Source organism: Vipera ursinii (genome assembly GCF_947247035.1).
Source record: "Vipera ursinii genome assembly, chromosome: 2".
Taxonomy (NCBI): Eukaryota; Metazoa; Chordata; class Lepidosauria; order Squamata; family Viperidae; genus Vipera; species Vipera ursinii.
The window spans coordinates 42,352,217-42,368,859 of NC_139513.1; the positions used below are offsets into that span (position 1 = coordinate 42,352,217).

At 38.2% G+C, this 16,643-nt stretch overlaps 1 protein-coding gene across 6 annotated transcripts in view; it reads left to right on the top strand.

The window, feature by feature from the left end:
* The window catches only part of CHL1 (cell adhesion molecule L1 like), a 239,844-nt gene that overhangs the window by 117,297 nt on the left and 105,904 nt on the right, over positions 1-16,643 (top strand). For all 6 annotated transcript variants that reach the window (XM_083354273.1, XM_083354272.1, XM_083354275.1 and 3 more), the window contains 3 exons: positions 344-526; positions 6,657-6,762; positions 12,186-12,376. In XM_083354273.1, coding sequence (XP_083210399.1) covers positions 436-526; positions 6,657-6,762; positions 12,186-12,376 — 388 coding nt within the window. In that variant the 5' untranslated portion in view covers positions 344-435. The remainder of the gene's footprint in view (positions 1-343; positions 527-6,656; positions 6,763-12,185; positions 12,377-16,643) is intronic.

A 16,643-nucleotide genomic window follows, 5' to 3' on the forward strand; every position in this document is an offset into this window, starting at 1 on the left:
AAATGTCATGATATATATCTTATTTTTTTAAACTGTTTTCAATCTGTTCATCTCTATTAAAAAAAATAGAAGGTTAGAATTGGGCCAAATACAATAGCCATTTTTCCCCCTTGTATACAAGAAGGAAAGTAATTAGATTTGTTTGGGGTAATTGATTTTGTTTTTTCCCTCCCTTTCTGAATACGAGAACAGGAAGGTAAAAGAATAAACTACAATCTCTATATTGCTGTGATTTATGCTTTTGCTTATTAATCTTGCCTATTTTTTCATTCTCTTAACATAATTACAGCTGAACCATTGCCTTAAAAGTATATTTTGGTGACTGTCTCTGCTTCATTTCCAGATTTTGCTCTCTGGGACTGTATTTAGTGTACAAACCAGGAAGATTGTGAGGCATCTTTCAATCTGTTTGGAGTTCATGTTTACAGAAGAGAGATGGAGATGTCATTAGAAACAGAAAGGATTTCTGTGTGCCTGATTCTCTTTGTATTAAATTTGGCAGCAGCTATTAAAATCCCCCTTACTGGTAAGTTATAGCTATTTGCTGAATGTCCTTCTACTGGTGATTAGATTAGATCTTACCAATGTGTTGTATCCATTTTGAGCTTTATTTTTTTTTCCTAGTGTGGCCTCTTGAGAATTTCTGTGTGACAGAAATTGCAAGTTTCATGTTCTTTTTTTTATGATTCGTGCAAAGCCATCAAAAGGTACATATGGCACAGAGATAACTGACTGAAGAGCCTTATGAATCAGTCACTAAAGCTGATTCCAGAAAAAAATATCAGCCAAGAGTATTTAATGAAACAATTGTTTTGTTGCTTTGCATATATTGTAAATTTGTTTAATTATAATATATTTTAGCTGCCATTCATGACTGCAATGGCTTGCAATATATAAAACCATACCTTTTAATAAAAACAGCTTATGTACAGTTTTGTTTACATTACAGAATAAATTACATTCATCTCACTTTCTCAATTTTATCTTATTAATGACAGAATGCATAGAAGTTCTAGCGATTTGTTCCAATCCCATCTATTTTTATGTGAAAACCTGCTATTGCTTGTCATATACTGGACACCTCACAAGTTTCTCCAATGAGAACTTTTGAGATTTTTTTTTCTATAGACAGATGATAAAAATAAGTCTTAATACTTCCTCGATTTATTAAGCCTTCCTTCCTTCCTTCCTTCCTTCCTTCCTTCCTTCCTTCCTTCCTTCCTTCCTTCCTTCCTTCCTTCCTTCCTTCCTTCCTTCCTTCTATATTCTTAATAATTGCATTGTCATTGTCAACCAAAATATGATATACTTCAAATCTGTTGTTATATGTGGCCAACAGCTATTATGAATATGCTTATTGTGAAATTGACCCAATCAAAGTATCCCAAATGAAGCAGTCAGTGGTGAAGAATCGAAGTTAAAAGTATCTTAGTAAGAAGAAAGTGTCAGAAAAATTCTTGTGTGATCCTCACGGTTCCCAGCTGGCTGCACTTTTCTCAAGTTCTGTTGAGAGAGTGACCGATGTTTTCACTGAGCAGATTAATGTAACTTTATAAGTAGGATGCTGTTCTTTTTTTCCCCAACTTCCTATCAGCCCATTTTCTGTCTTAGCATTAGACATCCCATGGTAGCAGGAAATTATTTTGTCTAATTTGACTGTAGACTGCCATTATTAGGCAGAGAGGACAAAATTGTGTACAAATAAGTATGTTTCATAGAGAACACTAATATCAGAAAAGCTGAATGTGAGTATCATACAGAAATTATTTGCTTTGTAATGTGTGGGAGAGTGTATGAAGCACCTTGCTTTGAATTGTTAAAGCAGCCATATTTTTCCCCCCAGATTTGTGGACCTTCTAGCTCAGGGGTCTTCAAACTTGGCCCTTTTATGACTTGTGGACTTCAACTCCCAGAATTCCTCAGCCAGGCACGTTGGCTGAGGAATTCTGGGAGTTGAAGTCTACGAGTCATAAAAGGGCCAAGTTTGAAGACCCCTGGTCTAACTACTTTAATCATTCATATAGATGTGTTTGTTCAGGATTTGCATAGTTCTAATGGCTGTGGGAAAAATATTTTTTTTAGTATTGAGTTCGCAGCAAATGATTCACCTTTTCAGAGCTGGTGGTTGAATTCTCTTATAAATTGCAAATTTGGATTCTAGATCACCCATTATTTAGAATCATCTCCTCAAATTACATGGCCTTGCTTTGACCCCATTTTTCCATCTGAATTCTTAATTTTTGTTAATGAAGGTTTTAATGGCTTTAATAAACATGAATCATATCTGGCTATAAACAAGATAGGCAAAGCCTGGTTCCATTGGCAGTGTAGACGAAGAGGTACCATATGGTGTAGCAAGATACCACATTCTCTTTGAGCAGTGAGTTTTCCAGTTCACTAGGTTTAAAGACTTTCTAGCCAGTTCTCTAATATTCATTCCTGTAATTTATAACACAGTGGTAATTCTATTATGGTCAATTACTCTTCAGGGTACAATTTCCATTTTTATAGTTTGGTTATGTGAAGATTCACAACACTTTAATTTCTTCAGCATAATAAAAGAATGTAAATCTATGAAATAGATGATTTGCATAGTTGTGAGTCCATCCATTCTGCTTCTGAGGGTGTATGGTTTTGAATATGAAGGAACACTTCCCCCCACTTTTACTATACTCACATACATATAACAAGGACTTCTATTACAGGGCATACATGTTTAGTTATGAATCTTTTTTGCCTATATCCAAAAATACACTACCAGAATTGACCTAAGCCATTACAAGAGGGGTGTCAAACTGCCGGCCCACTGGCCGGATGCATCATGCCAAAACCATGCCCACCGCAGCTCCAGCAATGGGGAAAAAGTCACGATATGTCCCGACACGTCACGTAACATGGCAAATTTGACACCCCTGCATTAGAAGAATGGTTGTATTTTCTCCTCTAGAATTTTAATGTTCATAAATTTGATGAGAAGTAATAGTGTTGTACACAAACACACAACAAAGGCAGCTTACTCAATGCCCTCCCCCATGTACCAGAGGAAAAAAAAAGGGATAGGAAGCCCCATCCAAAGTATGGTGGCATCTGGAATTTGGATATGGATCATGTAGGCATTGCAGTCATGGGTCCCATGAAACCATGCATTTGAAAACCAAAAAGGGTATTGGCTTATTAGAGCTCTAATCATATAGATAAGGGATGTGGTGGCTCAGTGGGTTAGGACGCTGAGCTTGTCGATCAGAAGGTTGGCAGTTTGGCGGGTCAAATCCCGAGTGCCGCGTAACAGAGTGAGTGCCTGTTACTCGTCCCAGCTTCTGCCAACCTAGCAGTTCGAAAGCACATAAAAATGCAAGTAGAAAAATAGGGACCACTACGGTGGGAAGGTAACAGCGTTCCGTGCGCCTTTGGCGTCTAGTCATGCCGGCCACATGACCACGGAGACGTCCTCGGACAAGCGCTAGCTCTTCGGCTTTGAAACTGAGATGAGCACCGGCCCCTAGAGTTGGAAACGACTAGCACACATGTGCAGGGGAACCTTTACCTTTTACCTAATCATATAGATGCTTAGCTGAGCTTGAACTCTGACCATAGGAAGACAAATATAAGGAAGACCTTATATCCATAATAACTGGATTTGTACAGAAAGTACAGATTATAACTTATTTAAAAGTGCATTCTAATATTCAACCTTAAGATCACTGGCCCCTGCATCATAGACTATGTGGACTATGTGGAACCACCCTACAAATAGAAGCATAACTTTTGTTGGTAAAAGCTGATAAAGGGCACCCCTTGCCACTGTTATTATGTGGCTATCCAGTACTAAAGAGAATTCTCAGAAGGCAAACTTGTTCCTTAAGGGAGACTACAACTCCCATCAGAAAAGGCACATTGCTTGAGCCTCAGAGCCCAACCCCTGGAATCAGCAACAGCTCTGCCTTGTCCAAGTTTCATTTCAGATCATTTTTTCACATCCAGTCCTTTACAATAAGGAGATATGCTGAGGTTTTCAAAACATTCATGAAAGGAAAAGAAAAAGCCATTCTCATCAGTGCACAGAATGCAGTTAACTTCAAACCTTCCTCCAACTCATTCTTCATGTTCATGTAACATGGGAGAGAGAATACAACCTTTAAGACTCCCGAGATAATTCCCCGGAGACCAAACTTTCTTTGTATCACCTTCTGTTAATGCCCAAACACATAGAAATGGAATAACTTAAAAGTCTTTCTTTTAAGAAGAATTCAGAGAAACCAGAACAGTTCAAAGTAGAACAAAAAGAATTATTCACTGCGAAAAGATGGGAGAAAGAAACATGAACAACATATTTATCTAACACAAAGGGCAGAACTTCCAGGAGCCACAGGAAACAATATTGTGTTTTGTTTAATCTGTTTGATTTAACAGTATGGACAGTCCCAAAAATACTGAGGACAAACTAAATAGTTTGATGTTAAAATCTCTCTCTTTCTTGTTCTCTGTGTTTAAATAATCAAAAATTGCAATAATGCAAAACTAATAAAATTATGGGGAGAGAATATTGTTCGGTATGGAGCATATCTTTCATAGGATCAAAGTTTTGAAGTCATAGTACTAAACTCAAGTTGATAATGCATTTTTAGCAGAGAATGTACTGTTAGTTGCAGCTGCAGAGATATGTAATAAGACTGAATGAAAATGGAAAGGCTAAATTTATTAACCTCACAATTAATGTTAAAATTAATTTCTCGGATTAATGTCTCCATTATTCTTTTCGATTTTTCTCTGTTACAAAAGGTTAAGATGTAAGTCTTGAGCTCATTCTCTTCAGTGAAATTCCTTTTGAATAACACTGCTAGGAAATCCTCTTGATCAAGCCAAACCAAAGTGAATAGAACATATGCAAGATCTCTTGGGCAGCACAACACACTCATGTCTGAAATGGTTGCCATTAATATCTGTTTTTCTGTGCCCCTCCCTGAAAGATAATGTGCTATCTTATTGTATTATATTCTTTTTTTTTTTAGAATAGCATTGTTGTTATAGGACTTCAGATATTCTGAGCAGCCCCATTTATTTCAAATTAGTTCTCAGGTTGAGGTTTTATATTCTTGTCTCCAAACTAAAAAAAATGATAGAACATAAAAAATAAAAATAAAATAAGGCTGCTATGGACTTCGAATTATAACAAAAAGTATAAATTCAAATCCTAGCTAGCCAGTGGTAATATGACCATTAATTCTACATTCAACTTTTTTGCTTTGCTGGAAAAGCTACCATTTGACATGACAGGAATGTGTTGCAAGATGGCAGTTGCCTTGTACACAACTACCAGATGCAAGCTGCACAAATCTGGATAACCACTAGATAGAGATTTTAGTATCTTTTCACTACTGTCATTTGGATTTTGCAATTTTACTCTGGAAGCACTGTTATAAAGACATTTTGAGCATGTGTTCATATGTAATAATAGATGATTATTGGAAAGCAGTTTAGTTATTATTACAATATTTTCCATGGATATACTATATTGTTCCTTAGTTTCTCAAAATATAGTGTTCACCAAGAAAACTTTTATTTAATGATTCTACCAGACAATGGAAGTTTAGATAAATAAACAATGCACTGTAGATACTGTAGATACTGTAGAGATACTCATCCTTCCATTGGAGTTCACAGCAGTATATATGGTGGCTTCCTGTCATATTAGGTAAAGGTAAAGGTTCCCCCGCACATGCGTGCTAGTCGTTTCAAACTCTAGGGGCCGGTGCTCATCTCCGTTTCAAAGCCGAAGAGCCAGTGCTTGTCCGAGGACATCTCCATGGTCATGTGGCTGGCATGACTAGACGCCAAAGGCGCAGGGAACGCTGTTACCTTCCCACCGTAGTGGTCCCTATTTTTCTACTTGCATTTTTACGTGCTTTCGAACTGCTAGGTTGGCAGAAGCTGGGATGAGTAACAGGCACTCACTCTGTTATGCGGCACTCGGGATTCAACCCGCCAAACTTCCGATGTTCTGATCAACAAGCTCAGCATCCTAACCCACTGAGCCACCACGTCCCTGTCATATTATTTGACAGCAAAAACTTTGTCAGTTCAGTTGGGATGAGATATAGTGGCTGACCTGAAGTTGCCCAGTGAACAATCAATAGAGTGTCTAACCATTCAGATAGATTTTGTTCAGGATAAGCTGTCTCCAACCGGGTCTTTTAGATCTATAGTATCTACTGCTGCTGTAACTGAGTTCATTCATCATACTGCTATTTGTCCTGTTTATCTTGTTCTTTCCCCCTTTCCTAGCAGTATGAATTTCTAAAAAGATCTAGGTGTTACACATAATGTACTCAAAATATGTTAATCTAAACTGGATACAAACTACATTTGTATGTCTAGTGGGAACTCAGAATTAATTTGTTTTCTTGGTTATTTATGGTATTTTCAAGCATCTTCTCCAGGATCAAAGTGTCCCTAGTTTTAATTCCATCCCACTGCAGTACCCTTATTCCCCTGTAAAATAATTGCTACTTATCTAATCTCACTTTTGTATCAGTGGATAATATTTTTAGTAGCTGCTCTTATTTGAGGGGAAATTCCTGTTGGTTTTCTGTATGACAAAAAAGCGAAAGCATAAGCAAATGAGGTTTCCAGGTGTATTTTACCTTTGTGTATTTCAGTGCGACAGCTCCCAACAATAACAACACAGCCAACAGATCAGGTTGCTTTCCCTTTTGATGATGAATTTTCAGTCAAGTGTGAAGCTAAAGGAAACCCCCAACCAATGTAAGTTTTACTGAATTTGTGACTTTCTGAACATTTATTTCTCTTTTAGTGTTTTTTATTGCTTTCTTGTTTTTATTGTTTTTCTTTAGTGGTTTATCATTGTTTTCTTTCAAAAAATGTTCATCTCCCTCCCTCTTGTAATCATTTATTTATATTTATATCCTGCCTTTATTTTTATAAATAAAGAGACAAACATACCTAATACTCCTTCCTCCTCCTAAGAGATACCTCAACAAAAACCCTGTGAGATAAATTAGACCGAGAGAGAATGATTGCCCCAAAGTCACAAGCCAGTTTTCATGCCTAAAATGGGAATAGAAGTCATGGTCTTCCACTTTCTAGTCCAGTGCCTTAATCATTACACCAGGAGTAGGCAACCTTGGCTGTTTTATGACTCGTGGACTTCAACTCTCAGAATTCCTGAGCCAGCATGGCTCAGCTTGGAAACCTCTCCCTTTCCCCTCAGCAAGGCTGGCTCAGGAATTCTGGGAGTTGAAGTCCATGAGTCATAAAAGAGCCAAAGTTGCCTGCCCCTGCATTAGACCAATCAACTAACCTGTATTGTTGGATGACTCAAAGGCACCAGTCACAAAAAAAATATAAAATCAGGCTAAAAGGATTTGCTCAGTGTCTTAATTATATAATCTATGCTTAACAGTATCCAGATTAACCACAGAATTAAGGTGTGTAAGCAGGGCATGCTAATGTAGAAATCTAGTTGCTATTAACCATGTCCTGTTTGTAATTTTAAGTTGGACACAATCTGATTGTAATTACGTTCCTGTAATCCAAACAATTTTCTATTTTTACCATAGAACATTCTTTCCACATAGAGCTCAAAGTGCAGAAGACACATAAATTTGGGAAAGCGAAAAACAGTGATAATCCCATTGTGCCCCATTCAGATCATTCATTACGTTCCCCATTCATTCAGGACACTTTTACCAAAAGAATGAATTTGTCCTGTCATGAAATACAAGTCATTACAGGGTGAGGTCATGAAATGGAGGAGAGAAGAGACAGTTTGAAAAATAGAGAATTTAGTTAGGCAAAGATAACAATACCTAGATTTCGTGTTACTTTAGCCTACCAATTCACATGTGTATAGCTTCAAAGATAGCCTAGTATCTTCTATTTGAAAACACAACTGATGGATAATGCAAGACGTGATTTATGCTATGCATCCTGGCAAATTACATGAAATATGCAACATCTAGAAGGAGATTTATATGTCTTTTGCATGACTTTGCTTGTATATCCAGTCGATACATAAATATAAACATGCTTATTTTGATATGTACATGTTACTAAAACCATGAAAGGATTATATATTATTGAACCTATCATATTTTCTAGGCTACTGAATGCAGACTCTTTGGCTATCCAGATCTAATTTAAGAAGGACTGAAACTGGCAAGATTTAAGATAAAAGCTTTCATAGGCAGCACTTTTCTAGCTGAAGATTTTAATTAGAGTAATACAAAATTATAAAAACTAAACTCAGGGAAGGGAAGGAGAAAAAAAGCAACAAAGGGAACAAGTAAAAAAGAGAAAAAAGGATGAGTGGGACAAAGAAATATATATAAAGAAGTAACTTCTAATCTTCGTCACAAGTATAAACAAGCTTGATACTTCTTCACTCCCTGTAAAGATGCAGATAAGGTTTACCCACTATACAAAGAGATATCTCTTCTTCCCATCCCCTATCTATAAGCTAGTCCATAAAACATTAACTTTTCAATCCTGGTATCAGCAAAAAGTCTGCAAAGGATTTGCCAGAACTTTATAAAAACACATCTTATTTTAATCCTGATCAGATGAACCATCTTACATGTCTTCCTTTTACTTCTGAAACCTTAACTTTAATTATTTTTCAGTCTTTCTTATCACATAGGCTTCCTTGAGGCTTTAAAGAGCCTCTTTTGTAAATTCAATAAAAAACGGAGTCCTCAGCACATGGGTGTACTGCCCATTACAGTTGCATGTCATAAGGGTCATGAAATGGGTAGGTCACATGTGCCCAATCTGTTGTTTGGTGCTTTTCCAGCATTCATTGACTGAATGAGGTGGTCGTAAAGTGGTCAGGGCAGTTGTAAGCAAATGCCATGGTCATTAAGCAAATCAGTGATTTACTATGGGCACAGTTTTGTTGAAAACCAGAAATCCCAGGTTTTGGCAAAACCATTGTAAATCATGGTCACGTGACTGTGGGATGCTACAAGTAGCCGTAAATGCAGCTGTGTTGTCCAAGGGCATCCAACCATTGGAACTTTGAATCTGGGTTGTAAATCCCTTTTCTCAGGTCAGTCATAACTTCAAACACTCATTAAGTAAGTTATAAGTTGAAGACTACCTGTATCCACCTGTCATTCTCTTGGTTTATCATTTGTATTTTTCCTTTAGTTATTAAAATTTCAGCTAGCTTGTTTTGAAACTTTCATTAAAGAGTTCTTATTCATGCTATGCTCTTGGCCTGAAACTTGGATTTCTACTTTAAATGCCTTCTCTGGCTTATAAGCCATTTTTTTTAAAAAAATCTAATATATCTGATTCTATTATCGCTGTATCAAACAAGGTTTGCTTCCCATACACCATTCCTACAGGGAACTCTGACAAAAAAAGTTAATGGGCTGATTTGTCCATCAACTTGAATCATTCTCTTTTTCAACATAACATATTATTTGCAAAGTGAGGAAATTTTTTGAACATTATTGGGATTTTTTTCAAAAATAAAGGATTGCAATCTTTTATAAAAAAATTCCACAATTCCCAGATAATTTGGCTTGAGGAAGAATGGGAGGAAGATGAAGAGGTCCTTGTATGTATGTATGTTTGTGTGTGTGTGTGTGTGTGTGTGTGTGTATATATATATATGTTTTCTGAGGTTTTCGCGGGTGCCTGTATGTGGATCCTTGGTTTTTCGGGTTTTTCCCCGCGTAGAATTAAAGGTGTAGGCGCAACGTTTCGATGGAATCCCATCCATCATCATCAGGCTTCTGTTTCCTTCTTCTGGGAGAAGCATGTGGCTGTTTGTTCCTCTTTTTTAAACTGCCAGAGGGGGTGTGTTCTGTGGAGGTGTGCTCTGATTGGGTAGGGGACCAAGTGTGTTCTGATTGGGTGGGAGTGTGTTTTGAATGGTGGGGGTGTTCTGATTGGGTGGGGGTGTGTTCTGAGTGGATGGGCTGGTCTCAGCTGCCAGCTCCAGACCTGAGCTGGTGAGTTGTGCTGCTTTTGTTCGGCTTCGTTGTGCTGCTACGAAGCCGAACAAAAGCAGCACAACTCACCAGCTCAGGTCTGGAGCTGGCAGCTGAGACCAGCCCATCCACTCAGAACACACCCCCACCCAATCAGAACACCCCCACCATTCAAAACACACTCCCACCCAATCAGAACACACTTGGTCCCCTACCCAATCAGAGCACACCTCCACAGAACACACCCCCTCTGGCAGTTTAAAAAAGAGGAACAAACAGCCACATGCTTCTCCCAGAAGAAGGAAACAGAAGCCTGATGATGATGGATGGGATTCCATCGAAACGTTGCGCCTACACCTTTAATTCTACGCGGGGAAAAACCCGAAAAACCAAGGATCCATATATATATATATATATATATATATATATATATATATATATATATATATATATATATATACTTTGTACACACACATATATATTGTGTACATAATTTGTACAAATATATATTGTATATACACTTTCAAAAGAAAATGGAAGGACTGATATAAATTAGATTAGGTGAAACCTAGCTCAAAAACAGTAACTGTGAGAGGGACCTTGGAGTCCTAGTGGATGATCACTTAAATATGAGCCAGCAGTGTGTGGCAGCAGTCAAAAAAGCTAATAGAATCCTTAGTTGTATAAAAAGAGGCATAGAGTCAAGATCATGTGAAGTACTCGTACCACTATACAAAGCCTTAATAAGACCACACCTGGAATACTGCATCCAGTTTTGGTTACCATGGTACAAAAAAGATATTGAGACTGGAAATATAGCAAAGGAAAATATTTTTCCCCACTCTGCTTTGTCCTGTTTTCCCCACTGGAAATGGCTGCTTGCAACACACAAGGAGTGGATACTTTCCTAAGAGTTCACAATTCCAGAATACCAGTATTAACTTGGATTGCCAATAAAGTACTGCCTGTGACAAAAGAGAATACAAAATTGCTTTCTTTTTTGAGCCCAAGTCTCAATGGATCCAGGATTAAAGCAGAACTGCATGAACTGGGGGATCTACAACCAAGTTGCCTCTCCTTCCTTCCTTCCTCCCTCATTCCTCCCATCCTTCTCATCCTCATCTCTTTCCTTTCTCCATGCTCAGGAAGGAACGAGGGGAGGGGATAGATTGCCAATGCTGCCCATGTCCATGGTGTCGCCAGCTGTTGCTATCCCACACAGGCGGGGCTGGTCCCAGTGAAAGGGAAGCCTCGTGCTGGAGAGAAAACTTCTCTGAAGGTGGACTCCAGCATGTGTCCAAAAGCTCCGAAGACAAAACCTCTAGTCCCAGTCCATGACCCAGATTGAATCCTGCATATGAAGAACAGTTACAGGAATTGAGTATATCTAGACTAGAGAAAACCAAGGACTGGGAATGACTTGATAGCAGTGTTCCAATATCTCAGGGACTGGCACATAGAAAAAGGTGTCAACCTATTTTCCAAAGCACCAGAAGGCAAGACAAGAAACAATGGATGGAAACTAATCAAGGAGAGAAGCAACCTGAAATGAAAGAGAAACTTCCTAACAATGAGAACAATTAACCAGTGGAACAGCTTGCCTTCAGAAGTTGTGGGTGCTTCATCCTTGGAGGTTTTTAAGAAGAGACTGTCTGAAATGATATATGGTCTCCTACTTGAGGGGGTTGGACTAGATGACCTCCATGGTTCCTTCCAGCTCTATTCTGACACCTGGAGTTGTACAATTGAAATGTTGCATAGGCAAACAACAGCACTTCTATATTTCACATGGTCATCCAAGGACACTGAGGGAAAGCTTATGAAGGCTAATATCTAATTCTTCAGTTATAATGATTGCACTATGCACTCTCTAGATAAGCATAAGATCATTAAATCATAAGCATTAGATCAGATCTTCTACAACAGTTCTAAATATTGTATTTTATGTAATATGTGCCTCTCAAAATATACACTGAAGAACTACTGAGATATTTATCCTTTAACTTGTGATTTTGAGTGGCCCAATACAGAATGCAATATTATATTTCAGTTGATTTTATCAGAATGTATTATATGAAATATATGTAATATGTAGCCATTCTGATTTATTCATGCATAGATGAGAAGGGGCAAGACAAAAATTATTAAAAATTCTGGCATTTAATTTATAAAATATTGATACATTTTAACTGTTTCAAAATTATTTAATGCTATTTAATGTCTTTTTAGCTTTAACTGGACAAAAGATGGAAAACCATTTAGTCTGTTGGGTGACTCACGGATAACTACATTTAATAATTCAGGAACATTTGTAGTTAAAAATCGTGGGAACATATTCCTTTTCCAAGGAAAATATCGCTGCTATGCATCCAATGAATTGGGAACGTCTGTGTCAGAGGAAATTGAGCTAATAGTTCCAGGTGAGTATTCATGATAAAAATGATTGTTATTTCAATGTACTTTCCCTAAACAGCTAAATTGTAAGATGCTGAACATCTTGTTTATTGCTATGGTAGTTCATTGCCTTAATTGTACCTAACTTGATGTGGGATTTATAAGAACCACTCGGGAGATAGAAGGGCTTTGAAGAATACAGATATTTTGTTTTGGAGAATTGTGACAAGCATTCCCTGTATTCCTTCTGTATCCTCCCTTTTCATCCATTTTCTCAATGATACATTTAGGAATACATCAAATGGCAATAAATGTACTGAGACTTCTTCGAAGAATAAGAATAAAGAGTTAGGAAAGCTGATTATGAATTCTTTTCCTTTGAGCAAATCTATTCAGCATTTTTAATTGGAGATATTAGAATTTAATTTAAATGTAAACCCTAAATGTAGAAAGCCTATAATCCACATTAGTAAAGTCTCCTTCAAACTCAGCTTGGCTCCTGATGATTTTATGGACACATATTCCCTTAACATTCATAGCAGCATTGAGAGGGTTTTGTCATAGCTTTATTTCAGAATGTTTTTCAATTTCATATTCTAAAGTTCCAAGTATGTCCTGCTGGTCTCCCATCCAAACAGTAAACAGGATTGATTATGGCTACCTTATAAGTTCAGGTGCTGCCATCAGCTAAAACTGGTGGTCTACAGTAACAGGCTTTATTCCCTGTGCCGCTGCATTGTACTGTAGACCCATTGCAGCTTCCACCGGGTCTTTAAATGTAGCCTCATATGGAGCACATTGCAATATTCCATTTGAACCAAAGCATTAGTAATTACAAATAATGCCTCCCATTCCATAAAAGAAGCAATTGACACACTAGAAAAAATATGTGTGAAAGCTGTCTTCGCCATGAACTGAATGATGAATTAAATGATTTCTAATTTAATGACTTTTTAAAAATAACTTTTTAAAAATAATCTAAGATAAAACTAATACTTTTTGGGGGGGTGTCTTGGGTTCATTATGTCAATGCTTTTTTGTTTTATTGCAGCATAGCAGTAATCCAGTAATGTCACTTGGAGAAGGCAAAATATTACAAACAAACAAGGCATGAATGTTGGTAATGTCCATAGAAGTCTATAGGCACATTGGTTTGTGCTTAAATTGTAAGCCGCCCTGAGTCTTCGGAGAAGGGCGGGATATAAATGGGATTAAAAAATAAATTGAGGTACCCTGGATACCTTAAGGGATGAATAGAATAGAATAGAATGGAATGGAATGGAATAGAATAGAATAGAATAGAATAGAATAGAATAGAATAGAATAGAATAGAATAGAATAGAATAGAATAGAATAGAATAGAATAGAATAGAATAGAATAGAATAAGAACTGGAAGGGACCTTGGAGGTCTTCTAGTCCAGCTCCCTGCTCAAGCAGAGAACCTATACCATCTCAGACAAGTGACTGTCCCGTCTCTTCTTAAAAACCTCTAGTGATGAGTAATAGGCCAAAGTGAGTTGCTGAAAAGCTTAGCAGACAACCTCTCTCTGTACTGATTAGGAGTTACAGAGATGGAGCAAAATAACTTTGTTGGATCTTAATAGCTGTCAAGGTTATTGCAGTCCAGATCTAGTAGCCTCAGGGCTATGACAACTAGCTGTGCTGCTCCTCTATCCTGAAAAGATTGAACTGAAACCCCACCACTGCTGTTTTTCTCTATAAGCGAGTGCTGCCTGAAAGCCCAGGACATCATAACAGGTCTTCTTCCTTGAACAAAACCACTAGCTCATTAACTGGAATCTACCATAATCTGAAAGATTTACCCTGTAGCCAGAGAGTACTGGGCAGAATGTTCAACTCTTCAAGGATTTTTATAGTTCTCTTGTTTTTGTTGTTAGTTGCGAAGTTGTGTCCGAACTATCGTGACCCCATGGACAACATTCCTCCAGGCCTTCCTGTCCTCTATCATCTTCTGGAGTCCATTTAGGCTCACGCTTAATGCTTCAGTGACTCCATCCAGCCACCTCATTCTCTGTTGTCCCTCCTTCTTCTCTTGCCCTCAACCTTTCCCAGCATTAGGCTCTTCTCCAGTGAGTCCTTCCCTCTCATTAGGTGGCCAAAGTATTTGAGTTTCAACTTCAGGATCTGGCCTTCTAAAGAGCAGTCAGGATTGATCTTTTCTAGGACTGACCAGTTCAAACACCTCCAGCACCATAGTACAAAGGCCTCAATTCTTTGGTGCTCAGCCTTTCTTATGCTCCAACTTTCACAGCCATACATTGCAACTGGGAAGACCATAGCCTTGACTACATGCACTTTTGTTGGCAGGGTGATGTCTCTGCTGTTTAGTGTGCTGTCTAGATTTGCCATGGGTTTCCTCCCCAGGAGCAAGCGTTTTTTTAATTTCTTGGCTGCAGTCCCCGTCTGCAGAGATCTTGGAGCCCAGGAAAATAAAATCTGTCACTACCTCCATTTCTTCCCCATCTATTTGCCAGGAATTGAGAGGGCCGGATGCCATGATCTTGGTTTTCTTAATGTTAAGTTTCAAGCAAACTTTTGTACTCTCCTTCTTCACCAGCAACAAGAGACTCTTTAGTTCCTCTTTACTTTCTGCCATTAGAGTGGTATCATCTGCATATCTTAGGTTGTTGATATTTCTCCCGGCAATCTTAATTCCAACTTTTGATTCATCTAGCCCTGCCTTTCTCATGATGTGCTCTGCATATAAGTTAAATAGGCAGGGCAACAGTATACAGCCTTGCTGGACTCCATTCCCAATTTTGAACCAATCAGTGGTTCCGTGTCCAGTTTTCACTGTTGCTTCTTGACCCACATATAGGTTTCTCAAGAGACAAATAAGATGGTCTGTACTCCCATCTCTTTAAGAACTTGCCACAATTTGTTGTGATCTACGCAATCAAATGCTTTAGCATAGTCAATGAAGCAGAAGTAGATGTTTTTCTGGAACTCCCTAGCTTTCTCCATGATCCAGCGTATGTTGGCAATTTGATCTCTACTTCCTCTGCCTCTTCGAAATGCTGCCTGTACTTCTGGTAGTTCTTGATCCACATACTGCTGGAGTCTAGCTTGTAGGATTTTAAACATAACTTTACTAGCATGTGAAATGAGTGCAATGGTGCAATAGTTTGAACATTCTTTGGCACTGCCTTTCTTTGGAATTGGAATGTAAACTGATCTTTTCCAATCCTGCGGCCACTGTTGAGTTTTCCAAATTTGCTGGCAAATTCAGTGTAGCACTTTTACTGCATTGTCTTTTAAGATTTTGAATAGGTCAGCTGGAATACTGTCACCTCCACTAGCTTTGTTGTTGCTCAGATTTTCTAAGGCCCACTTCACTTCACATTCTAGGATGTCTGGCTCGAGGTCAGTGACCACCTCATTGTGGGATGTTAAACTCATTCTTGTATAGTTCTTCTGTGTAATTTTGCCATTTCTTCTTTATCTCTTCTGTCTCTGTTAGGTCCCTGCCATTTTGGTCCTTTATCATGCCCAATTTTGTATGAAACGTTCCCTTCATCTCTCACAATTTTCTTGAAGAGATCTCTGGTCCTCCCTATTCTGTTGTTTTCTTCTATTTGCACAATTCATTTAAGAGGGCATTCTTTTCTCTTCTAGCTATTCTCTGGAATTCTGCATTCATTTGGGTGTATCTTTCTTTTTCTCCCTTGCTTTTCACTTCCCTCCTTTCCTTAGCTATTTGCAAAGCTTCCTCAGACAGCCATTTTGCTTTCTTGCATTTCTTTTTCTTTCGGATGGTTTTAGTTGCTATCTCTTGTACAGTGTTGTGAACCTCTGTCCATAGTTCTTCAGGCACTCTGTCTTATCTGATTTAATTCCTTAAATCTATTTGTCACCTCTACTGTATATTCATCAGGGATATAATTTAGTTCATACCTGAGTGGCCTAGTGCTTTTCCCTACTTTCTTCAGTTTAAGCCTAAATTTTGCAATGAGAAACTCATGGTCTGAGCCACAGTCAGCTCCTGGTCTTGTTTTTACTGACTGTATAGAGCTTCTCCATCTTTGGCTGCAGAGCACATAGTCAATCTGATTTCTGTGTTGACCGTCTGGTGATGTCCATGTGTAGAGCCGTCTCTTGGGTTGTTGGAAAACAGTGTTTGCTGTCACCATTGTATTCTCTTGACAAAATTCTATCAGCCTATGCCCTACTTCATTTTGTGCTCCAAGGTCAAACTTGCCTGTTATTCTGGTTATCTTTTGGCTTCCCACTTTAGCATTCCAATCCCCCATGATGATAAGGACATCATTTTT